This window comes from Notolepis coatsorum, assembly GCF_963971535.1.
Source record: "Notolepis coatsorum genome assembly, chromosome: 4".
Classification (NCBI taxonomy): domain Eukaryota; kingdom Metazoa; phylum Chordata; class Actinopteri; order Aulopiformes; family Paralepididae; genus Notolepis; species Notolepis coatsorum.
The window spans coordinates 143,175,773-143,201,883 of NC_140168.1; the positions used below are offsets into that span (position 1 = coordinate 143,175,773).

The 26,111-nt window shown below is 48.8% G+C and overlaps 1 protein-coding gene across 1 annotated transcript in view; it reads left to right on the forward strand.

The window, feature by feature from the left end:
* The window catches only part of capgb (capping protein (actin filament), gelsolin-like b), a 98,675-nt gene that overhangs the window by 64,685 nt on the left and 7,879 nt on the right, over positions 1-26,111 (forward strand). Inside the window, exon 8 of the mRNA XM_084312997.1 lies at positions 9,763-9,854. Coding sequence (XP_084169123.1) covers positions 9,763-9,854 — 92 coding nt within the window. The remainder of the gene's footprint in view (positions 1-9,762; positions 9,855-26,111) is intronic.

Below are 26,111 nucleotides of genomic sequence, written 5' to 3' on the forward strand. Positions count from 1 at the left end.
TTTGTGTTGGTTCGTTTCATCAGGTGGGAAAGTGTTCATCATACTTATATCTTGTACTGGGTGGCCAGAAGTTAAAGTACATGAGGTAGTGGTATTAAATATCATATCTAACAATACAGTCAGGGAATTGTACCCCTCAGTTACAATTGGTCCTTCGAGCCGGAGGGTAACTAGTGTAATATTAATATAGTGTTATTAATATCGAAATGGCCTATGATGAACACTCCACGAAACGATCCTCCTAACCTAGAACGCCCGCGGCGCAGACGACAGACACCTCAGTACTTAGAGGCTTACACTGTCAGTCAACTACCTAGCCTTCGACAAACGGTAAACGTGGTAAAAGTAGAAAGTAAAATTATGTCTGACCTTAACGACCAGGTTTCCCCGACCACAGAGGCCCTAGTAGGTCCTAATGTAACTGACCAAGCCCACGGTGGGGACCAGGAGGGAATTGACATGCCTTTACCCCCCGCCACTACTCAAGAAGTAGTCCCCGACAAGCCCCGGGAGGAAGACAACCCTACAGAGAGAGAACTCTGCACGGAAGAAGAGGAGGAGAGCGCCGAGGAACTAGAGCTCCAGGACTCCCCAAAGAGTACCCTCAGGAGCGGTTCACGCAGGAGCGGCTCACCTCCACTACCGCCTTCCCCCAGCGAAGCGAAGAGGACACTACAACAGGCGTTCCTCGTCAGCCTGACAGCCTCTACCGAACGCGATCGGCTCCAAGCACAGACGCTTAGCGAGCGCGAACGTCTCCAAGCACAGGCGACCAGCGAGCGCGAACACCTCCAAGCACAGCAACGGAGCGAAGAACAGCGCACAAGTCTGGAGATGAGACGCTTCCAGATGGAAGAGAATATGGCAAGAGACCGGGCCGACGCCCAGCGCGCCGCTGCCGGTGCCCAAAGAGACGCAGAGCGCGACAGACTACAAGCGCAACTAATAGAGCAGCTGATCAAAAGGACAACTCCCTCTCCCTCCGCCAGGGGCTCAAGGAACTCATCGAGACAACAGTCAAGAGCAGCGTCACCGCAACGAGCAAGCGACCCTGAACTTGACCAACAGACCGAGTCTAGACCCCCCGCAGATCCCCTTCCCATACCGGTCCAAGCGAGACCCAGCTACAAGGAAGGAGCGGCCTACACTGCGGAGAAGCTAAATAAACGATTACAGGATCTGGAAGATTTGATAGAAGAAGAAGAGGGAGAAGAGGAGAACCAAGCCCGACGACAGCACAGTACTCCACCGGACCAGGAGGTCCCATACAGTCCAGGCTATACCCCCGCGGCGCTGCGCTACAGACCCCCGACTCTATTTACGGGTGAGCACGACGCACGACCAGCCCCGAGGAACAGTACCTGGACCAGCGGGCCATGGTACCCTGCCAGTACCAGCCCACAGCGAGGCGCAAGAGGGGACTCGCCCAGGAGGTCTCTCCCCCAACGCTCGCCGATGTATCAGCCATCCACGGCGTCATACAACGCCACGCCGTCATTCCCAGACTTCGCCTATGAGAGTCGAGCACAGTACACGGAGCTCCGGATGTGCTTAGAGACAATGATGGTGGAGGTCGCTGACGAACGCCACAAGTATGCAATATTATTGAAGCACCTGAAAGTACCGCGAGCGCACAATATAGCGCTAGCCTATGCTACCTCCTCGACCCCATACACAGCGGCCCTTGCAGCGCTGGATCAAAGATATGGACGTATATGGGATTACGTAATCCAGGAGATAAGGCATATTGACCGCCTACCCCCAGCCACAGACAATCGCTCACTAGACGACCTGTCAATCAAAGTGCAGTCCCTGGTGGGGATGCTGGGAGCTCAATGGGAGAAGGGCATGCATGAGCTGTACGCCAACTCTAACGTTGAGAGGATTTTGGAGAAGCTGCCACCCGCAAGACAGGAGCGCTTTCGGCGGCAGAGGGACTACCGAGATCCCGACGGCCCCGAACCATCCCTCCTTGATCTGGCCGACTTCCTGGCGAGAGAGGTCAGCAGCTTACGACTGGACACCTTCGGGCGGAGCACGCCAAGCTCCAGAGAGGGACCCAGGAGAATAAGTGATGGAAGAAGATCGGTGACTGTCATGCACCAATCAGAGTCAGTACCGAGCAGTAAGAGTCACAGCACCCCCTCGAGAAAGGAGAAGTGGAAGATAGCGTGTCCCTACTGTGAGAAAGAACACTGGCTGTCACAATGTGACTCATTCACAAAGATGAATGCAGAAGAAGTGAGCCAATGGATAAAGTCCAACCGGCGCTGTTATCGATGTGCGCGGTCCCACATGGCAGCCGAATGCCGCCTAAAGAAAAGGTGCAGCCGGTGCGATGGAGCCCATCTAGATATACTACACGATAGTAACGGAAGACGGCCTATACCTGCACCACGGAGCGGCACCAAGGCAAGTGTCATGTACATTGACCCCGCCAGCAGCAACGGAGCTCAAGTGCTCTTAAAGGTAGTCCGTGTGACATTGAGCTACCAGGATAAAGTCATGGACACTTACGCCGTCCTTGATGACGGGTCAGAGAAGACCCTTCTGCTCGCCTCCGCTGCGACTCAGCTGGGACTGCGGGGGAGCAAGAACGAAATGACGATTCGGACAATAAGAAGAGATTTAAAGACGATAAAGGGCGAGAATGTCTCCTTCACTATCGCAGCCAACGGGCAGCCAGAGCGACGGTACAAGATCACAAATGCTTTCACCAGCCAAGAAATAGGACTCTCGCAGTACACCTACCCTGTCACCAAGTTGATGGATAAATATGTGCACCTGCGCCAATTACCTATCCCGCTCATAGACGGCGCTACCCCGACCCTGTTGATAGGCTCCGACCATGCAGAACTCATAGTCCCGATTGACCGGGTCCATACAGGCCCCCGAGGCTGTCCTGCAGCAGTCGAGACCCGCCTAGGATGGACATTACAAGGCCCCCTCGCTAAATCTCTCAATCGAACAGCAGCCACTAGCTGCTTCCACTCCAGAACGACAGAAGAAGACACCACTCTCCTGCAGCATGTCGAGAGGCTATGGACCCTAGAGACAATGCCCTTTAAGAACGAAAAGAAAGACATTCGCTCTAAAGAAGACATTTACGCCATCAACCTACTCGAGCAGGGGACAAAGAGAGTCACAGTCGGCGGAGTGATGAGATACGCAACTCCACTCCTGAGGCGAGAGGGAATGCCCCCCTTTCACGCAAAGAAAGACGCCACGGAGCGCTATCTACTGAACACAGAGCGGCGCCTAGCCAAAGACCCCGCTCAACAGAGTGTGTACCGAGCTGAGATTGAGAAGCTAATCACAGCGGGACACGTAACAAAGATTGACATAAAAGAGGCCGATCAGACGACCGAATCATGGTACGTGCCGCATCACAAGGTCCATCACAATGGCAAGGATCGCATTGTGTTTAACTGCAGCTACCAGATCGGATCCCAAAATCTGAATAAAGAGCTCTTGCCCGGCCCCACACTCGGCCCCTCCCTACTAGGCGTGCTACTGCCTAGTACTGCCTAGTACTGCCTAGCTACTGCTAAAGACTCACTTCTTCAACCATTATCTGAAATGATAAAAAAAAAAAAAAAAAAAAAAAAAAAATCTAACCCCGACTAACCTTAATGTCATGCACTTGTCCTAATAAACTAACCTACACTGTAACACGCAACACTTTGATGAACATTGTTACTCAGCTGATAGAGTTATACCCTTCTTGCTGTCTTGTCGCACAGAACTTGTAAGTCGCTTTGGATAAAAGCGTCAGCTAAATGACTAAATGTAAATGTAAATGTACTGCGCTTCCGCCAGGACAAGGTGGCTATAAGCGGGGATATCAAAGGGATGTTCTTGCAGGTGAGACTAGTAGAGGAGGACAAGCCTCTGCTACGGTTCCTATGGAGAGAGAAGATCGGAGATGAGAACCCATCCATCTACCAGTGGGAAGTACTCCCCTTCGGAACCACATGCAGCCCGTGCTGTGCTACCTTTGCACTACAGAAACACGTCACAGAGGACCCAGCAGCAGATGAAGAGGTCCAACACAGTGTGAAGAACAGTTTCTACGTGGACAACTGTCTACAAAGCGTCTCGACTCAAGAAGAAGCCGAGGCTCTCCTAATCAAGTTACGCGCCTCCCTAATCAAAGGAGGCTTTGATCTCAGGCAGTGGGCCAGCAGTGACCCGCATGTATTGCGCAGCCTCTCCTCCGCAGACAAGGCTGCCAGCAGCGAGACCTGGATGGCGACAATCCCAGGAGAAGCCCAAGAAATGACACTAGGATTAGTCTGGCGCTTCAAAACAGACTCGCTCCACTATAGACACAAACCCTTGGCTCCAGAGCAAGGAAGGTCGGCGGCGATACCGACCACCAGACGGAGTGTGTACAGAACACTCGCCAGACAATATGACCCGTTGGGATGTATTCTACCTTACACCACCAGGGCAAAGATGATTGTACGAGCACTATGGGACAAGGACCAGGGCTGGGACGACCCAATACCCGCACACCTTGCCTCAACATGGAGAGAGTGGGAGACGGAACTCCGCTCACTCCCAGGTGTCAATATACGCCGCAGCTACTTCCCATCCACAGTGAGGCCAGAGACATGCGAGATTGAGCTACACGTCTTCAGCGACGCCTCCGAAGTAGCCTACGGATCGGTTGCCTATTTGCGTGCCCAAGAGATGGGAGGAGAGATACACACTGCTTTCATACTGGCCCGCTCAAGAATAGCCCCACGTAAGCAACAATCTATCCCACGTCTAGAGCTCTGCGCAGCCCTCGCAGGAGCGCATCTAGCCACGTTAATCCAACGTGAACTCACCATTCCGGTGCATAGAACAATCTTGTGGTCAGATTCCACGACAGTACTCACATGGATTAAGTCTGATTCATGCAGATACAAAGTCTTCGTGGGAGTCAGAGTCACCGAGATTCAAGAATTAACAGAAGAAGCAAGCTGGAGGTATGTGGATACCAAACACAACCCAGCTGACGTCATCACCCGGGGAATGTCCCTGGATGACCTAACCCGTCGCAACATCTACAGTGACGGACCAGCATTCCTCCAGCTCCCGGAAGGAGATTGGCCTACGCCCACCCCGAGGGAAGCAAGTAACGAGGAGGCTGAGAACAAGAAGCCTATGTTCTGTGGACTGAGCACTGTCGCCTCCACAGACCCCAACATAGATGATTGCACTACCCTAGAGAGTGCGCAACAAAGAACATTCCTGCGGCACCACCCAGAGATTCAGTCCACCACTGACATGTCAGCAGCTGACTACGAAGAAGCAGAACTTCTTCTACTACAACGAGCCCAGAGAGACTCGTTCCCCGATGAGCTAGACTGTCTACAGGGAGGAAACCCCGTCCCATCAGACAGCAGACTGATTCACCTGGCACCAGAGAGTGACGCACATAATCTCATCAGAGTGGGTGGTCGCCTGCGGAGAGCCCCCGATCTACCAGATGACATTAAGCACCCGATCGTCTTGAACAGCCGACACAAGGCCACAGAGCTGATCATAAAGAAATACGACGAGGATGTACACCACGCAGGAGCAGAGAGAGTCTTCGCGGAGATCAGACGTCGTTATTGGATATTGCAAGGGAGAGAAGCAGTACGGCGCTTCCAGCGAACCTGTCTAGACTGCCGTAAGTGGCGCGCGCAGCCCAGCATACCACGGATGGCTGACCTACCCCCCTGTCGCCTCCGAATCGGCGACAAGCCATTCCACTCCACAGGCATGGACTGTTTTGGCCCGTTGTATATAAAGAGAGGAAGAGGCACCGAGAAGCGGTGGGGTATTGTATTCAAATGCATGACCACCAGAGCGATACATATCGAGCTCCTTCCGACCATGAGCACAGACTCATTCCTTATGGCCTTCCGGAGATTCATATCACGGAAAGGACAACCGTCTACATTGTTGTCTGATCACGGGACCAACTTCGAAGGCGGAGAAAGAGAGCTGAGAGAGAGCTTCCAAGCTATGGGCCCAGAACTTAAGACCCACCTCGCTCCAGCCCGGATTGACTTCCAGTTTAATCCCCCGAACGCACCCCACTTCGGTGGAACCTGGGAACGAGAGGTACGTTCTATAAAGACAGCCCTGTATGCCGTGCTCGGAGCCCAGACTGTGGCGGGGGAGGTCCTGATGACGGTCCTCACGGAGATCGGGGGAGTATTGAACTCAAAGCCCCTCGGTTACGTCTCCAGTGATGTAGCAGATGTCGGCCCAGTCACCCCCAACACACTCCTGATGGGGCGGCTGGACCCCGCGCTACCCCAGACAGTGTACAGGCCCGAAGAAGCGAACGGCCGAAGAATGTGGAGGTACAGCCAAGTACTAGCTGACAAGTTTTGGAGCAGCTTCCTACTTCACTACCTGCCGTCTCTACAGACCCGCCGGAAGTGGGTAAAAGAGAGAGACAACTTGACAGAGGGAACAGTCGTCATGATAGTTGACCAGTCACTCCCCGGAGCTGTGTGGCCGGCTGGCCGCGTAAGCAAAGTGATCACCGGTGCCGATGGCAAGGTCCGAGCAGCTGAAGTACTCGTCCAAGGGCGCACCTACACACGGCCCGTGGCGAGGCTCATAGAACTGCCCCGACTCCCAGATACTATCGATGATGACCATGACCCTATGACTTTGTGAGTTGACTGACCCTTACAGCGGACCTTGAGTGGAAGACAGTGCGGTTAATCTGTCTCTGCTTAGCTAATTAGGTGGGACTAATTAGGGGGCGGCTGTTGTGAAGTATCAGATTAAACCGAATATGTATATTTATTTATATATATATATTTAATTGTATTTGTATATCGTTTGATATCCCCTGTATATTCCTTGTACAATATGCATTGAATATCCCCGTTTCTACTAAACAGCCCATAATAGTTTCATTCTACCATTGGACGAGAACCTGGCGCCAGGTTGCCATACCCCTAGGTCCAAGTTCAATCGTGCCGCCTAACATGTCGAGGCAACCCCCGGTTCTGCGCAGTAATATGCCGGGCGAAATACGAATGGTACTATTTGTTCATAGCGCATATATATATGGCGCTCGTAAAGTAGAACTTTCTTTTAGTCCAGTTCTTTACCCTCCAACAGAGTGACAGACGCAAAAGCCTCCCCACGACGCACGTGCGGTGTAGTAAGGCCTACTTGGCCCAGAATAGGCATTGAGATATCGTGTAGATTAATAGTTGAATGGTCATAGTTTGGCACCATACCGTCGAGTTGGACGTATTCTATTAAGCTAATAATAGTCTATTTATGTATGGTGCATCGTTCGGTTCGAGTTCTACAGTTATCAGTACCCCCATCGTTCCTGACGTTATCTGGACGCTTATCCAGGCTGGTCAGACCCCTAGTTGTGATTGCATCCGAGGAGCTCCGGGTCAAGAGCGACTGGACCTGTATATTGGATTACTCTACCCCGACGACGGCGAGCCTTCCACGGCTCTTGGATTATGCTTTGTGTGCTTTGATTATTCCATGGATAAAGGCCAACACTGCCGAGTGTTGGAATTACCCCCCGGAGAGGACTCCAGGTGAGGCGGCGCTCTACACGTGAGGTCGCACCACGTCTCTCCGTTGTGGACCGGCAGATACCGTTCCACAGAGGGTCCAGCTGTATTCGTCTGCGGCCCGAGGTTCTGTGGGCACTGTGTCCAAGACTTTGGATTCTCCCAAGACACCGTCGGCCAGATGGGATACCGCCAGCGGCTTCTCTAACCCCCCCCTCCTACTGTCTTACAACCAGCGGGACCCCCCCCCCCCCCTTAGTGTATCCAGCTATAATCATTTAAGTACCATCGCTATCGTTTCCTAAATATTCCAGGTTGTATACTTACTCCCTGCGCAACCAGAGATTGGACATTCAATGTTGATTTACCTACGAATACTCATTTGCCATAAAAGTGCATATTCAATATTTCAAATCATAAATGTAATTAAGTGAATGTTGTATACACCTTTTGCTGTATTAAATATTCGATTTGGTACATTTGTGTTGGTTCGTTTCATCAGGTGGGAAAGTGTTCATCATACTTATATCTTGTACTGGGTGGCCAGAAGTTAAAGTACATGAGGTAGTGGTATTAAATATCATATCTAACAATACAGTCAGGGAATTGTACCCCTCAGTTACAGGTGTCATGCCTGTGTGTTTGTGAACAGGTGTCATGACTCTGTGTTTGTGAACAGGTGTCATGACTGTGTGTTTGTGAACAGATGTCATGCCTGTGTGTTTGTGAACAGGTGTCATGCCTGTGTGTTTGTGAACAGGTGTCATGACTGTGTGTTTGTGAACAGGTGTCATGACTCTGTGTTTGTGAACAGGTGTCATGACTGTGTGTTTGTGAACAGATGTCATGCCTGTGTGTTTGTGAACAGGTGTCATGACTGTGTGTTTGTGAACAGGTGTCATGACTCTCTGTGTTTGTGAACAGGTGTCATGCCTGTGTGTTTGTGAACAGGTGTCATGCCTGTGTGTGTGTGAACAGGTGTCATGCCTGTGTGTGTGTGTGAACAGGTGTCATGCCTGTGTGTTTGTGAACAGGTGTCATGCCTGTGTGTGTGTGTGAACAGGTGTCATGCCTGTGTGTGTGTGTGAACAGGTGTCATGCCAGTGTGTTTGTGAACAGGTGTCATGCCTGTGTGTTTGTGAACAGGTGTCATGCCTGTGTGTTTGTGAACAGGTGTCATGACTGTGTGCGTTTGTGAACAGGTGTCATGATTATTATTATGTTATTTTCAAACTTCAAAGGTTAACACATGCGTTGATCTGAAAACAAGGCGGCGCTTCTATTTCTTGAAAAGTTGACCATTTGCAGATGGAAGATTTTTCATCCGACAGCAGCAATATTTTATAGACCTGTTCGCCGTATACGTCAGACTCAGTGTGCACGCGTGCGGGGGCAGAAAGGAACGTAATCCTGGTCAAGACAACGGGGCAGTCTACAATATATTTGCATTTGTTAGCCATGCTAGCGATCCAAACAATCTATCCATGCCAAAGCTAGATTATGTAAAAGGTGAAAAAGTCACACTCACAGCCATGCTGATTTGACAAAATGACATCCAGACGTTTTCGTTTGAAACTACTTTTTTGTCAGGGGAGTGTCATGGTTTCTCCATAGAGCCCCGGTGTACTTCTTTTGGCACAGCAGGTCCGGGGTAACTTAGTCACGTGACTCGGTATTGCTGATTGGCTCTAACACGGTATGTTTATAAACAAGAAACAGGTCTATATTCCGATTTCAGCCAAACTGACTCCAAACTCGAGAACTATACTAGTAATGTCTGACCACTAAGTGTGTCTGACTCTTTGTTACCAAAACCTGGACGGACTACAACGTATGATGTATATCATGCCAGGCAGTTGTGTATAGGCCTACTGTTTATAAAAAAAAAGAAAAAAGAAAGATTTATTATATATATACAGAGTTAATTTGATTGCCTATATTTATGTCTTTCTTCTATTACCCTGCCCATACCTGTAGCTCCCCTCCCCCATGCTACTATGACGCCTGAATTTCCCCCAAGAGGATCCCCAAGGAATTATCTCATCTCAAGCTCTGCCCTCTTTTCTTGATCCTCCAATCACAACTGTTGCTTCTCTTGGACACTTGAAGGACGCAACGGTTGTGATTGGAGGATCAAGAAAAGAGGACGGCTTGAGATTAACATTGAATTGTGATGGTGCGACGAGAGTGTAACACCCACCCCCTCACTGCTGATTGACAGGTAGTGGAGCCAATGCCGAGGAGAAGAGGGAGGCCCTGAAGATGGCGGATGGCTTCATCCAGCAGATGAACTACCCCAGGATGAAAACACAGGTGGGATACTACCCTTTCAGAAACTTGATTCGTTTAGTTATCATTTATTGTCATTATACAGCACAAGTACAGTACAACAAATAGAAAAATCTTTTACTGTGATAATGTCATTTGTGAGAACAATGCAGAATTTTAGTTGTTAACTCATAACTGCTAGATGCCCGAGCTACATCATCAACTTGTGATATTAAATGATAATGCTGTGAGGAATATAACCTCACGTCACATGGTAAATGGCTGCTTTTTTATATAGCGCTTTTATCCAAAGCGCTTTACAATTTGTTCCTCACATTTTACCCATTCACTCACACACCGACGGTGGAGGCAACCATGCAAGGTGCCAACCTGCTCATCGGGAGCAATTAGGGGTTAAGTGTCTTGCTCAAGGACACATCGACACGCTGCCCGGGAGGAGCGGGAATCGAACCGGGAACCTCCGGATTGCCAGACGACTGCTCTACCTCCCGAGCCACTGTCGCCCACATCAATGGAAACATACAAACTCATTCTTCCTTACAGTATATATACTGTTACCTTGTGTTACCTTGCAACCAGGAACCAAGACCTTAAGTGTTTTACAGGCAGTTCAGCTTGTTAACATAGTATATAATCTTGCTGTCATGAACTCTAGATCTTAACGGCTTGTGATGGGGGCCATTACAGTGACATTCATTACTACATAGGGTCAAAGAGGGACTTCTGCCTACTCTTTAAGGCTCTCAGGACCACTGCCCTTCTCTACAGTCTTCGTTAGCCACACCTCTGGCTAAAGAGTTACTGTATGCAGGGTATCTGCTGGGTATTAAAGAGTACTCGATTTAAAGCCTTAAAAGTAGGGATGCTCGATATTGGCTTTTTTACCGATACCGATATACCGATATTGTCCAACTCTTAATTTCCGATACCGATATCAACCGATATCAACCGATACCGATATATGCAGGGTTTCCCCCCCCAAAAAATGGAATAATTTCAGGTAATTAACATTACATATCTTTTGTTGTGGAATTAACACAACATTATGCATACTTTTGACAATAAATAAAATCAGAATTTGTTCTTACTTGCTTGCCTGGGTAAATAAAGGTTATAGAAATGTAAAAATAAAATAAAAAATTGAAAACCGATACAGATATTTTCCGATATCACATTTTAATGCCGATATCGGCCGATAATATCGGTAGGCCGATAATATCGGACATCCCTACTTAAAAGGTATTAAACATTTTTATTTGCACAGGTATAAAAAAATGTGGGGGGCAGCCCGGTTGTCGGGAGATGAAATTATATTAAATATATGAAATATGAAGTTGTTGTTTTTTGCGGGGCTAATCTAAAGCCTATTTGATTACTGTGGACATTATACTTTTTAGGCTACATGTGGTCATTGTGGTATACCTCTCCAAGAACATGAATTTTTTACAATTAGTGTGGTACTGGTAGGCTTGTTTGCATGCACATGGCTATATGAATGTGTGTGAGTACACATGCATTCCTGGACAGGCATGTGTGTGTGTATGTGTGAACACACAGTATGACCTCTGCCAGTGGGTCTTGGACTTCCTGACGGGCAGACCCCAGGTGGTGAGAGCAGGCAACTGCACCTCCTCATCCATCACCCTCAACATAGGGGCCCCCCAGGGCTGTGTTCTGAGCCCCCTCCTCTACTCCCTGTACACACACGACTGTGTGGCTCAGCGGAGTAGCAATACAATCATCAAATTTGCTGACGACACAGTGGTGGTGGGCCTGATCTCTGCCAACGACGAGAGGGCCTACCTGGAAGAGGTCAAGGTCCTGGCGGGATGGTGCCAGGAAAACAGCCTCTCCCTGAACGTCAGCAAAACAAAGGAGATGATTGTGGACTTCAGGAGGTCGGGGGTCAAGGACTACAGCCCCCTCAGCATCGACGGGGCACCGGTTGAGAGAGTCAACAGCTTTAAGTACCTCGGAGCCTACATATCCGAGGACTTGACATGGACCACACACATTGACAGTGTTGTGAAGAAGGCACGACAACGCCTCTACTTCCTCAGGCGCCTAAGGAAGTTCCAAGTCAGTCAGAAGATCCTTAAGAACTTCTACTCATGTACAATAGAGAGCATCCTGACTGGCAACATCACCTCCTGGTTTGGGAATAGCACTGCACAAGACCGAAGCAGACTACAAAGAGTGACACGTTCAGCCGAACGCACAATTGGAGGGGGGCTCCCCACCCTCCAGAACATTTACAACAAGCGTTGCAGGGGCAAGGCTAAGAGAATCATTAAAGACTCCAGTCACCCGAACAACTGCCTCTTTGAACTGCTGCGGTCAGGCAAGCGATACCGGAGTCTCAAGGCGAGCACAGAAAGACTCAGAAGAAGCTTCTATCCCCAGGCCATCAGGCTGCTAAACGAACAATGAACACTACACAACAACAACCATCAAACGCACATAGCAAACACATCCACACGCACACACTCACTTTAAACAAACACACTGTAGCACCCACTCCACACACTTTATAGCACACACTCACTTTAAACAAACACACTGTAGCACCCACTCCCCACACTTTATATTTATTGATGAAGGATTGCACTACAACTCGTACACCTTACTGTAAATTGTACCTAAATTGTACCTCATCCCATTTCTGCTTTGCACTATATAGTACTGTACATTAGTACACTGCATAGTATTGTATATTATATGGTAACTCAGTTACGTCTATTCTGCATCGAACATTGTACATATGTCTATACTGAACACTGTGACCTCATTTTCTACTTCTAAATTACATGCTATACTATGTTATTTGATACAATTAGCAATTAGGGGTGAAGTGTAACAGTAAGAAGCATTTTGTATGAAAGTATTCTGTACTTCTGTATGACAACTATTAAAGAAACTTGAAACTTGAAACTTGTATGCATTTATTATTATTTCTCCTAAAAAGCCTACTTACTGCGCAGATAGGTGCAGCACATATACGCATGCATTTAATATGATTTCGCTTAAAGCCCATTCACTGCGTTGGTATGAATACTGCATTTACTATTTCATCTAAAGCCTTTTTTTTATTTTTATTTTTTCTTTATGCATGGGCAGCAGGTGCACGCACACACTTATTATTATTTTCACTCAAAGCCCATTTCAGGTGTGTAAGTGCAGCATTAACGCAGGCACACGTGCAATACGTATATGCACTTTATTGCAGTTATTAGTTCATATAAAGTCCATCTGCTAAATGTGAGACATTTACTTGTGGCCATGTCTGATGCCATAGCTTCAGTTTATAGGTTTAGTTCAAAAAGTTGTAAAAATCTCTCTGCTGGACAGAGACCACGAAACTCGGGAGGGAGCGTGGCATGTAGCCACTGAGAAGGAAGTCTGCTTTTTACCTGGCTGTTTGCGTTTTAGTTTGCAGACGACCGGGTGGGATGCAGCTTAATCTCCGGATAGGAGAAGTTATAGTAGTGGGGGGGAGGGGGGAGGGAATGGGGGATTGTGTTTTTTGTTTTTCTTTTCAGTCGACTCGCTCTGTTTTATTTTTGTTTTCACGCTCACGCTCGGTACTCAATGGAACCTTAACAAGTGAATATGTATCTATTATAGTTTTCTACTCCAAACAAATTACATTCAACCAGACTGCATCCCTTTTAGACTATGGCTAATTTGAATATCCTGATCTGGAATACAGGGGGTCTCAATATACCACATAAACGCACAAGTGTACTAACGTGGCTAAAAAGGAAGCTTTACTAAGTGAAACTCATCTTTTATTGGCGGATAATGCAAAATTGGCAAATACATTTTATCATAACATAAGTTCTTCTTCTTTTGGCACCAAGACCCGAGGGGTAGCCATAGTGGCGAAGAAAAATTTGAATATTAAACTGTTAGATGTGTGGTCTGATGCAAATGGTCGAATCACTATTGCTAAAATAGAATGCTCTAACCGGAAAATTGCGCTGATTTCTGCATATGCCCCTAATTTGTATGACGCTAACTTTTATGCTGTACTAACTTCAGCTATGTTGAAACTACCTGATTACTCTTTAATAGTAGGAGCTGATTTTAATGCAGTTTGGGATCCATTGATCGATAGATCCAATCACGTGGAAAACTCTGATCAGAAGCAAGCTACCACAGCCCTACAGGCCTGGTCTAAGGACACAGGGGTAATTGATATGTGGCGTTCGCTCAACCCATCTGCGAGGGATTACTCCTTCTTCTCGTCGAGACATAAGACCTCTTCCAGAATTGATTATGTTTTTTCTTCTCCACATCTCTTTGATAGCTTTGATGTTGACTTAGTGCCCATAGCACTCTCAGACCACAAAGGTATCCTCCTCAAAGGTTCACTCAGTAAAATAACATCCCGTGCCCCTAGATGGCGTTTTAACTCAACACTTCTGAAAAACGGAGAGTTTAACTTGCAATTTAAAGAGAAGCTCACTGAATTCCTACAGTTTAATGTTGGCTCTGTACAGGACCCCAGAATCCTATGGAATTCGGTTAAGGGATTTATCAGAAGTAACACTACTCTCTTTGCATCTAATCTCCGCAAGGGACGTCTCTCCAAGCTAGAGGAACTGGAAAAGCTTCAAGCCATGTTGATCTCTTTCTTGCAGCACAACTACTCTAATCGACTGGAGCTTCAAATTAAGGTAGTGAAAAAAGAGATTAACTCCATTTTAAGACAACAATCTGAATTTCAGATGCACAGAACAAGACAGCACTACTACTTTCACGCCTCCAGGCCTAGTCACCTATTAGCTATGAAGATACGTGCCAGTGAGCAATTTGCAGATATCCCTTCCATTAAGAACCAACAGGGGGAGGTAACCACCAACCCAAAAAAGATTAATGATACATTTCGCTGTTTTTATTCCAATCTGTACAAGTCAGAGGTGGTCTTTGATCATACCAAGCTGGAGGATTTTCTTGATCAAATCAATCTACCACAGATCTCAGAAGATAGTGCTAGGTTGTTAGCTGCACCTATCACACTGGTTGAACTTAGAGAGGCGATTGCGGATATGCAACGGGGCAAGGCTCCCGGATGGGACGGCATTCCACCGGAACTCTATCTTGCATTCTGGGATGTACTCGGCCCCTTATTACTCTCAATGATCTTACACTCAATCAAAGAGGGCAATTTTTCTAGAGATGTCAATATGGCGCTTATATCTGTTTTACTCAAGAAGGATAAGGACCCCACCGAATGTGGCAGCTACAGGCCCCTAAGTCTCCTCGGAGCCGATCTTAAGCTATATGCCAAGGTTCTAGCCACCAGACTTCAAAAGCACATGACATCTCTAGTTCACCCTGATCAGACCGGCTTCATAAGAGGCCGCCTGGTTACTGACAACATCAGACGGTTACTGCACGTGATTAATGCCAGCAAGGATATTGCAGCCCCTACAGCGGTCATATCCTTGGACGCGATGAAGGCATTTGACAGATTGGAGTGGTCTTACTTATGGGCAGTTCTCAGAAGGATGGGGTTGGGTGAGGGTTTCATTCATATGATCAAAGTTCTATACACTGAGCCTTCGGCCATGATCTTAACGGGAAAGTTCTGTTCGCCACTCTTCTCTGTCTCGCGGTCTTCCAGACAGGGTTGTCCTCTTAGTCCCGGACTCTTCGCTTTATCCCTCGAACCCCTAGCTCAACACATAAGACAATCCCAAATTATGTCTCCTATTTCAATTCAGGGCACACATCATCATATTAGCTTATACGCAGATGATGTACTCCTGTTTATGCAAAATCCCTCCGTCTCTCTACCTCATCTGCTCGGCGTGATAGATGAATTCGGCAGCCTGTCCGGCTTTAAGATCAACTGGCCAAAATCTGCTTTTCTTCCACTTAATGAGCCTGCGAAGGCTACCATCTTACCGGCAAACATGCTTATGGTGGAGCACTTTAAATGTCTCGGGATTGAAATATTCCCCACTATTGGCCAGATGGTAAGGTATAATTACTCCAGCTTGGGTGACAGGATTACGAATTACTTTAACAGATGGTCCAAATTAAAAAATTCATTACAGGCCCGTGCGTCAATAATTAAAATGAATATTTTACCCAGAATTAACTTTATCAGCTCCATGCTCCCGTTACCTCCTCCTGTTGGTTACTGGCAGAAATTGCACTCTGCCTCGTATAAATTCGTTTGGAACAATAAACGCCCGCGCTTGAAGAGATCAACTGCCCAAAGGAGTAAACTCGATGGGGGCTTAGCATTTCCACACTTTAAATATTATTTTCAGGCTTTCTCTCTGAGACCTTTGATCACTTGGTTTGATGCTCAAGCAGCTGTATCTTGGCGACCATTGGAGGAGAAGTTGGTGTCCCCATATAGACTTCAGGATATTGTGTATACCAACATATCAATTAAACAATGTAAATTAAGATTTGGCCCTTTAATCACACATGTGATCCAAACTTGGCGTGACACTCAGAAAGTGGGTACATCAATGGCACACGCATTCCCCTCTATTTAATAACAATCTTCTCCTTATTGGACAACAACCTATTAGGTATCCTAGATGGGAAAAGAAAGGCATCCACACATTGGGGGATATCTTTGATAACTCTGGCCTCCGATCTTTCCAGGATATATCCAACGGATATGATCTCCCCGGAACCTCCTTTTTCTTTTATTTACAAATAAGAGCAGCTCTGAAGGCTCATGGCGTGCCATGGGATGCTCCACTAGTGCATCACCGCTTTCACAAGTTCTTTTATGACAAGGAGACATCGAGAGGCTTTGTCTCTGACTTTTATCGCCATTTACTCATGACCTCGTATAAAGAGCTCCCCCTGGATACGATTTGGAGAAAGGATGTTCCGGAGTTGGATGTAGATTTTGATTGGGATGCAGTCTGGGAAAATGTTCGGTTATCCTCACACAACCCAGATCACCAACAGATTCATCTAAATTTTATTCACAGGACTTATTTAACCCCTAGACGATTGAATTCAATGGGTCTCAGACCTGACTCTCTATGTACCTTGTGTCCAAATGATGCAAAATTATGCATATTGTAATGATCTGGGGTCTTGTGTGTCACTGTACCCGGGGGGTGTGTTTCCCCCCGGGAGAGATAGGAGGTGGCACCGGAAGTTACGTTGTGTTGGTGGAATATACGTGAAACTAGGAAGCTGTGTGTGTTCCTACCGAGTGAGGTATTGACCTGTATGTACTCATTGAAGTGGAATTAAATAACCCAAAAGAAACATGAACCACTCCTCATTCTTCCTAACAATACGGGTACGACAGAACGCTACATTTGGTGTCTGAAGTGGGATCAGTGAACTCGGATTGACGCGCACTGTGTACCCTGTGGAGCTCCGCTGTTTGGCTAGCTACGTCACGTTAGCTTAGCAATGACGGCAAAAGAAGAGCCACGCCACGAGATTAAACAGGAGAGGGAGGATGAAGGTCTGTCAAGTGGACTTCCAGACCTGGAAAGAATGCAGGTCGGGGTTGGCAATCTCGGAGGACGGGAGAGTGACGGCCACGCGACGGCGGCGCTGGTACTCCACCCGGCGGCGTCCGGTAGGAATGACATGCAGAGCGTGGCACCATGTGGAGGTGCACACGGCGGATGGAGAGCAGACCAGGCGCTGAAATATTCGGGTAAAGGCAGTCTGGAGGCGTTTTTTATGCAATTTGAGCTGGCAGCCGAACTGAATGGCTGGCCGATGGACAATAAAAAAAAAAGGCTGCCCGTCTCGTTTTGTCCCTCACGGATGATGCCCTGGCATGTTTGAGTGCACTGGGACCGGAAGAGCTGAGAGACTATGGAGCTGTGGTGGGGGCGCTGCAGAGGCGTTTCGGTCGATGTGACAATAAAAGCATCGTGGTCACAGAGCTATGTAACCGGCACAGACGGCCCGGTGAGTCCCTTCGTGCACTGGCAACTGACATTGAGACACTCACGAGATGGGCATACGGCCACATGCCCCCCGCGGTGTTGAGTGAGTATGCCAGGGATCAGTTTGTCCGCGCCATCGAGCCACGAGACCTGCGTGAGCGGGTTCAGCTGCGGCACCCGAGCACGCTGCAGGGGGCGTGAGGGAGGCCCCTCCCACGGTGAGGGTTTCGAGGGAGAGCGGCCCAAGGGAGCCGGAGTGGGTGGGCGCAATGATGGAGCGGATGACAGAGCTGGTGCGTGCCGTAACATTGCAACCACAAGGAGGTGCGGCTCATTCACCGGGGCCCATGCGCTGCTGGGGGGTGTGGCCAACCCGGGCATCTCCGCAGGGACTGCCGCAATCGCCAGGAGAGGCAGGGAAACGGCAGGGGGTCCGTGTAGATGGGGCGGAGCGGATCCCTGGCGCCATGTCCCATGCTGCTCTGCCTCCAGCGGAGGGAGCCAATCAGCACAGCCGGGGGGGTGGGGCTCTACTCCCCCCAGAAGCAGACGTTGACACTGAGTCAGTCATGGTAGTGGGCTGGACGCATGCAGGCAACTTTTGCTATGTTCCCGTCACCCTGGCTGGGGCGCTGTGTTCGGCCCTGGTGGACACGGGTTCGACTGCGACACTGATGACGCCCGACGTGGTCCCGGTGGGGACACAGCTGGAGCAGACGTCGGTGCAGCTGAGGACAGTGACTGGTGAGCTAGCCCCCATGTTGGGGAAGGGAAATGTGGTCATAACAGTGGGGGGCCTGTCGGTGGAGTTCCGGGTGTGGGTGGCAGAGGTGCAGGACCCCTGCATATTGGGGCTAGACTTTTTGAAGTTTGCCCGATGCCTGCTGGACCTGGGGGAGAACACATTGAGTTTCCCTGGGGGCCCCACTGTTGAGATGATATCCCCCCCACTTCCTCCGAGGTCAGCGCCACTGGCAGTGAGGGCAGCAGAGACACAGTTTCATTCTGCGAGCCCCCTGGACAGTCACGGTAGCTCCCGCTCCCGGAATACCCGCCTGAGATATTCCCCTGCCCACTCGACGGCTGAACGCACACCCCCCATGCCCATTGCCCCTGACAGGCAGCTCCCTGCACCTGCTGGCAGTACGCCCCTGTCCCCATCAGCAGCCCCATTTACACCCGGGGGCCCCCTCCCCCTGGCGCAGCCTAACATGGAGGAAGAGGCTGACAGGCTAGCAGTTGTGAGGGGCATATGGGAACGCAACGGTGGCCACTTGGAGCCGGAACAGCGAGAGGAGCTGTGGCAGTTGCTAAATGAGTACAAGGACATTTTTGCACTGACAGATGCTGAAATTGGCTGCACTCACTTGGTGCATCACCAAATAGACACAGGGGACGCCCGGCCTATCAGATCACCACCCCGCCGCCTTCCCATGGCGTACAGAGAAGCTGCAGAGTGCGCCATTCGGGAGTGGTGATGGTAAAGAAGAAGAACACTTCCAAAATGAGATTCTGCGTCGACTACAGACCACTGAACAAGGTGACAAAGAAAGACTCTTACCCGATGCCCCATGTTGATGAGGCGCTGGACACAGTGGCTGGGTCGTCCTGGTTCTCCTCACTAGACTTACGGGCTGGCTACTGGCAGGTGCCCCTCGACCCAGAGTCTAAACCTAAGACAGCCTTCTGCACACCGCAGGGGCTGTGGCAATTCCGTGTCCTCAGCTTCGGGCTGTGTAACGCCCCAGCCACGTTTGAAAGGCTAATGGAGAGTGTGTTGGCTGGCATTCCTCCAGAGGAGTGCGTGGTGTACCTGGACGACATACTGGCCCACGGCAGCTCCTTCCAGGCGGCCCTCCAGACGCTGAGACGGGTCCTGGGGAGGATAGCCGAGGCAGGACTGAAACTTCACCCCGACAAGTGCCACTTCATGAGGAGAGAAGTGGAGTTCTTGGGACACAAACTGACGGGAGAGGGCATCAGCACGCAGGAGGGGAAGATAAAGGCGGTCAAAGAGTGGCCCACCCCCGCAAACAAAGAGCAGCTCGAGAGCTTTGTGGGGCTCGCCTCATACTACAGGAGGTTTGTGAGGGGGTTCTCCTGCATCGCTGAGCCCCTATTTCGACTGAAGGAGAAAGGCGCTGACTTCACCTGGACGCCTGAGTGTCAGCAGGCGTTTGACCTCCTAAAAAAAGGACTAACAGAAGCACCTGTGCTTCGACCCCCAGACCCCTCCCTGCCGTTTGTCCTGGACACGGATGCCAGCAACGTGGGTATGGGGGCCGTGCTGTCTCAGGTGGGGCCGGACGGAGAAAGAGCGGTGGCTTACTTCAGCCACACATTCAACAAAGCGGAGCGGAATTACTGCGTCACCCGCCGGGAGCTTCTGGCTGTCGTTGAGGCAGTTAAACACTTCCGGTACTACCTCTGTGGGCCGCCGTTTACAATCAGAACTGACCACTCCGCTCTCCAGTGGCTGACGTCCTTTCGAGAGCCGGAGGGGCAAGTGTGCCGCTGGCTGGAGAGGCTGGCAGACTTCAACTTCACCGTTGAGCACAGGGCCGGCGTCCGCCACACCAACGCTGACGCCCTGTCCCGACGGCCCTGTGCTCCGGAGGGGTGTCGATACTGTGAGAAGAGGGAGGCAAGAGAGAGAGAGCTCCGGGAGGAGGTAACAATATGCCCCGAGCACGAGGGCGACGGGCCGGTCTGCAGGGAGCTGCAGGTGATCGGAGAAGCGGAGTGGCGAACGCAGCAAGAGCAGGACCCTGATTTAAAACCTGTTTTGCAATGGGTAGAGTCAGGTCAGAAGCCACCCTGGGGGGAGGTGGCAGGGGGTACCACTGCTACAAAGGGACTGTGGGCAGACTTTGCGGCTCTGCGGGTGTGGGACGGGGTTCTACAGAGAGCGTGGAGGGAGCCGGCTACGGGAGAGAACAGGTGGCGGGTGGTGGTCCCCAAAGCAATGAGAGAGACTGTGTTAAAAAGTTCCCATGGCACCGTGGGGGCTGGGCACTTTGGCATCACAAAGACTCTCCGCCGCCTCCGTCAGGGGTTCTACTGGGGACGGATTAAAAGGGACCTAGAGGATTTCTGTCGCCGCTGCGACCTCTGCAGTCTAGGGCCCACCTGATCAGTCCCACGCACTACTCCAACAGCTGGGGGTGGGAGCCCCCATGGAGAGAGTGGCGATGGATGTTATGGGGCCGTTTCCGTGCACGGACAATGGCAATCGCTATGTGCTGGTCGCCATGGACTATTTCACCAAATGGCCGGAGGCATATGCATTGCCGGATCAGGAGGCCAAGACTGTGGTTGACGCGCTGGTGGAGGGCATGTTCAGTCGGTTCGGCGCAGCGGAAACCCTCCACAGCGATCAAGGGAGACATTTTGAGTCACATGTCTTTGCCACCATGTGCGAGCAGCTAGGCACCAAGAAGACCCGAACCACTGCTCTGCACCCACAAAGTGACGGGTTAGTGGAAAGGTTCAATAGGACTCTAGGCAAGCAGCTAGCCATTCTCACAGCAGAGCACCAGCGAGACTGCTCATGCTGGGCCGGGAGCTCCGGAAGCCGACGGAGGTGGCGTTTGGCAAGCCCCCTGACACTCCCCCCGTTCCCCCGGGGAGGGAGTATGCCAGGAGACTCCAGGATCGAATGGAGTCCGCCCACAACTTTGCCCGGGGTCAGCTGGAAAAGGCGGGCATGAGACAAAAAAGGAACTATGATGTGCGGGCTAAGGGGAGGCATTTCCAGGCCGGGGAACTGGTCTGGGTGTATAGCCCTCAGAGGAAGAGGGGGCGGTGCCCTCCCGGCTCATGCTGGGCCGGGAGCTCCGGACGCCGACGGAGGTGGCGTTTGGCAAGCCCCCTGACACTCCCCCCGTTCCCCCGGGGAGGGAGTATGCCAGGAGACTCCAGGATCGAATGGAGTCCGCCCACAACTTTGCCCGGGGTCAGCTGGAAAAGGCGGGCATGAGACAAAAAAGGAACTATGATGTGCGGGCTAAGGGGAGGCATTTCCAGGCCGGGGAACTGGTCTGGGTGTATAGCCCTCGGAGGAAGAGGGGGCGGTGCCCTAAACTGGACTGTCACTGGCAAGGGCCATGTAGGGTGCTAGAGAGGGTGGGGGAGGTGGTATACAGGGTACAATTGCCGCTCAGGGGGAGGAAAGTTGCTCTTCACAGAGACAGACTGGCCCCGTACAGAGGGGATTGCCTCCCACTGCAAGACCCAGCCCTCCCAGCGGCCTCACCTAGAGACAGTGTTCCGACCACCACTGGGGCCGGATGTAACCGCCGTTCGAGGGGAGTGCACCGTGGTCCACCAGCGGGGGGTGTCCCCTCTTCCCATACGGGGGGCCCCTCAGAATCACAGACTGTGTCCCCGGTGCGGGACAGACATGGCACTCCCCGGACGGTTCCTGTTCAGCAGCAGCAGGTCGATTCAGTCCTTCGGGCAGGGACAACACGTCCGCAGAGGCGGAGGCTGCCGCCAGGTCGTTTCAAGGACTTTGTGTAAAAAAAGAAAAAAAAAAGTGTGTTCTGCTTGAAATGGAAAATGTTATTGTGAATGTGCTATTGTTGATGTGTCTCTCGGGGCGAGAGCTCAGAAGGGGGCGGATAGTGTAATGATCTGGGGTCTTGTGTGTCACTGTACCCGGGGGGTGTGTTTCCCCCCGGGAGAGATAGGAGGTGGCACCGGAAGTTACGTTGTGTTGGTGGAATATACGTGAAGCTAGGAAGCTGTGTGTGTTCCTACCGAGTGAGGTATTGACCTGTATGTACTCATTGAAGTGGAATTAAATAACCCAAAAGAAACATGAACCACTCCTCATTCTTCCTAACAATACGGGTACGACAGAACGCTACAATATGTACTGGGAATGCCCTCCTGTTGTGATTTTTTGGGAACATGTTACATATCAGCTCTCAGACATTTTCTCTCTAACCATACCTGTATCTCCTTCTGTATTATTACTGAATGATCTCTCTAAATTACCGACCTCTATACAGGTGAAAAACTCATTTTGGCCGGCCTCACAGCCGCAAAAAAATTGATTGCCTCACGTTGGTTTCATCCAGATAGACTCTGTCCAAAGGTATGGTTTCTCACCTACCTTGACGTGATCTATTTGGAGATATCCACGGCAGGTGTTATAGGGGTTATTTAAGCATTACATCACACGCAGGAGTGGTTTGTGACCAATAAACCATGCCTAGGGGTGGTTGTTAGGCCCGAGGCGCAGCCGAGGGTCGTTAGACCCCCCTAGGCATGGTTTATTGGTCACAAATCACGACTGCACGTGGTGTAAAGCTTTTATACAACTGCCAGATTCATCCAACCTTATTTCTATACAATAAACACACATTAATCGAAGATTTATTGAAAAAACCATCCGCCAGAAAAAGTAGTTCCCACAACTCCATGTGGAAGCAGCTTGAAGTGCATCCAACCAAACTAACACATCCAACTGTGTATTATTGGAATGATTGAGAGAAGTTGCCTCATGTGGAAGCAGCTTGAAGTGCATCCAACCAACTAACACATCCAACTGTGTATTATTGGAATGATTGATTGAAAATTTATTAAAACGTTTTCTTTGCCCTATAGGAAAAAAACGTTTTCTTCGCCCTATTTTTTTATTTATTTCTTTTAGCCTAAACTTAACCAGTTGGAAACCAGGGGTACAGTAATAAAATTAGCAATCAACCAATCAATCAATTCAATAGACCATGCTCACTTAAAACAGCGCTGCTTCTCTCTCAGTCTGACTCCCCCGCTGTTGCAGACAGGAGTGTGTGTGTGTGTGTGTGTGTGCGTGTGTGTGTGTGTGTGTGTGTGTGTCACAGTGTGTGTGTGCGTGTGTGTGTGTGTGTGTGTGTATGTGTGTGTGTGTGTGTGTGTGTGTGTATGTGTGTGTTTGTGGGTACGCCAGCGTCGGACAGTGTGAGAGAGAACGCTGCAGTCGGAAAGTAGGAAGGAAGAAATTTAAATCAATCAATTAATCTATCAATCAATCCGCGATTTTTCTTTTGTTCTAGATTGAGTCAAGACCCATCAATTACATCATCCAACATTGTTTAAAATACTAACACATTCCCCTTGACAGAATCGCTTCATATTTAGTCGTTATGGTGCTTTCAACATAACCATTTGTTCTCCGCGATCCTGTTTTCTCCCGGAGTGAGCCGGGGAGGGTTATGTGATTTGGTTGTGGGCGGGTCCTGAGCCCAGGACCGTGGATTGTTACCAATAAAGACGTGTGAATGGCCAATCAGAATCGAGAAATTTGCATGCCGTTGTATAAGGAATCTGATATCGTAATTTGGTTGGCTACAGTGGCAAAGTTGAGGGAACGCATATAAGTTTGGAAATGTTTGTTTTGATTCTTGTTTTTTTTTGCTGAGTGATGTATTGTGATGTATTGTGAGTGTGACTCATGTTGAGGTCCTGGGGTGAGCGGGGGGAGGGGGGGAGAGAACGAGCGAGTGTCCATGTTAGGATGATCACTGTACAGTTGTATCAGTTGTTGTCTTGTCATGTGGTGTTGAGTTACTGTCTTGGGAAGTCTTTTTATGTATTGTTGTTGTTGTATTGTGATATGTTTTGTTTCATGTTGGAAAAAAGAAAAGAAAAAGAAAAGAAAAATATTTGATCAAAAAAAAGAAATATGACGTTTTTTTTTTTTTGCGGGGCTACCGGGAGCTTGGTGCATCTGACGAGAGCTTGTATGGAACATAGATATATAACTAGATGGTGCAAGGTGAGTCTCCAATGTAGTTCACGAGCGGCCATCTTGTCACAGGCAGCATGCCCACTCATGACATGAATGTCTATGGTGCATGTACGATAACCGATTTACAAACGGTTTGGTTTGTTACAAACGTTATTAACGTGGCTATGATTCAGGATGCTTTATGCATTATTTTCATATGAAAGTCCATTATAAGTATGCAGTATGATAACTACATCTGACGTTTATAACAAACCAAACCGTTTGAAAATCGGTTGAAAATGGAGCAAGCTATGGTTATTTCAATAGTACATGCACCATAGACATTCATGTTATGAGTGGGCGTGCTGCCTGTGGCAAGATGGCCACCATGTGGCAACGCCGGTCTCTGGCCAGCAGCGCGGGTGAGTCATCTAGCCTTTATATATGTTTATGAACACAAGTGCAGCGAGTGCAGCCACCAGTTCAATGTTGCTATGTGTTTTGTGGGGATCAATAAAGGAATATCTTATCTTATCTTTATCTTATAAAACCTTGCTCCAAGTGGTATTAAACATTTCTTAAAAAAGTCTGAATCATGCTGAATCCCGCCCTCTTTTCTTGATTCTCCAATCACAACCGTTGCTTCCCTCGGACAAACTGATTAGATGATCAATAAAAGAGGAGCAGTGATTGAGATGGATCAATTCAATCATATAAATGTAGGTTCAGTTTTATTTTATTGGTCATGTGTAGATTAACGCTGGGTCAACAGTACAATGAAATGTATTCGACAAGAGAAACAGGAACAGCTCAGCAGTAAGCACTGGCAGCAATAGAGCGCTAGTCATATAAAGATAAAACGATAAAGAAAATAAATGTATACCTAAATGGCACAAGTAAATGTGACATAAAGTAAAAAGTTATAAGTGACATAAGTAAAATATAAAGTACAACATGAGTGTATACAACAGTATTGTAAAGTAAAGTGTGGAGTGTATACAACAGCATTGTAAAGTAAAGTGTGGAGTGTATACAACAGTATTGTAAAGTAAAGTGAGGAGTGTATACAACAGTATTGTAAAGTAAAGTGTGGAGTGTATACAGCAGTATTGTAAAGTAAAGTGAGGAGTGTATACAACAGTATTGTAAAGTAAAGTGAGGAGTGTATACAGCAGTATTGTAAAGTAAAGTGAGGAGTGTATACAACAGTATTGTAAAGTAAAGTGAGGAGTGTATACAACAGTATTGTAAAGTAAAGTGTGGAGTGTATACAAGAGTATTGTAAAGTAAAGTGACGAGTGTATACAACAGTATTGTAAAGTAAAGTGAGGAGTGTATACAACAGTATTGTAAAGTAAAGTGTGGAGTGTATACAACAGTATTGTAAAGTAAAGTGAGGAGTGTATACAACAGTATTGTAAAGTAAAGTGAGGAGTGTATACAACAGTATTGTAAAGTAAAGTGTGGAGTGTATACAGCAGTATTGTAAAGTAAAGTGAGGAGTGTATACAACAGTATTGTAAGGTAAAGTGAGGAGTGTATACAACAGTATTGTAAAGTAAAGTGAGGAGTGTATACAACAGTATTGTAAAGTAACGTGAGGAGTGTATACAACAGTATTGTAAAGTAAAGTGTGGAGTGTATACAGCAGTATTGTAAAGTAAAGTG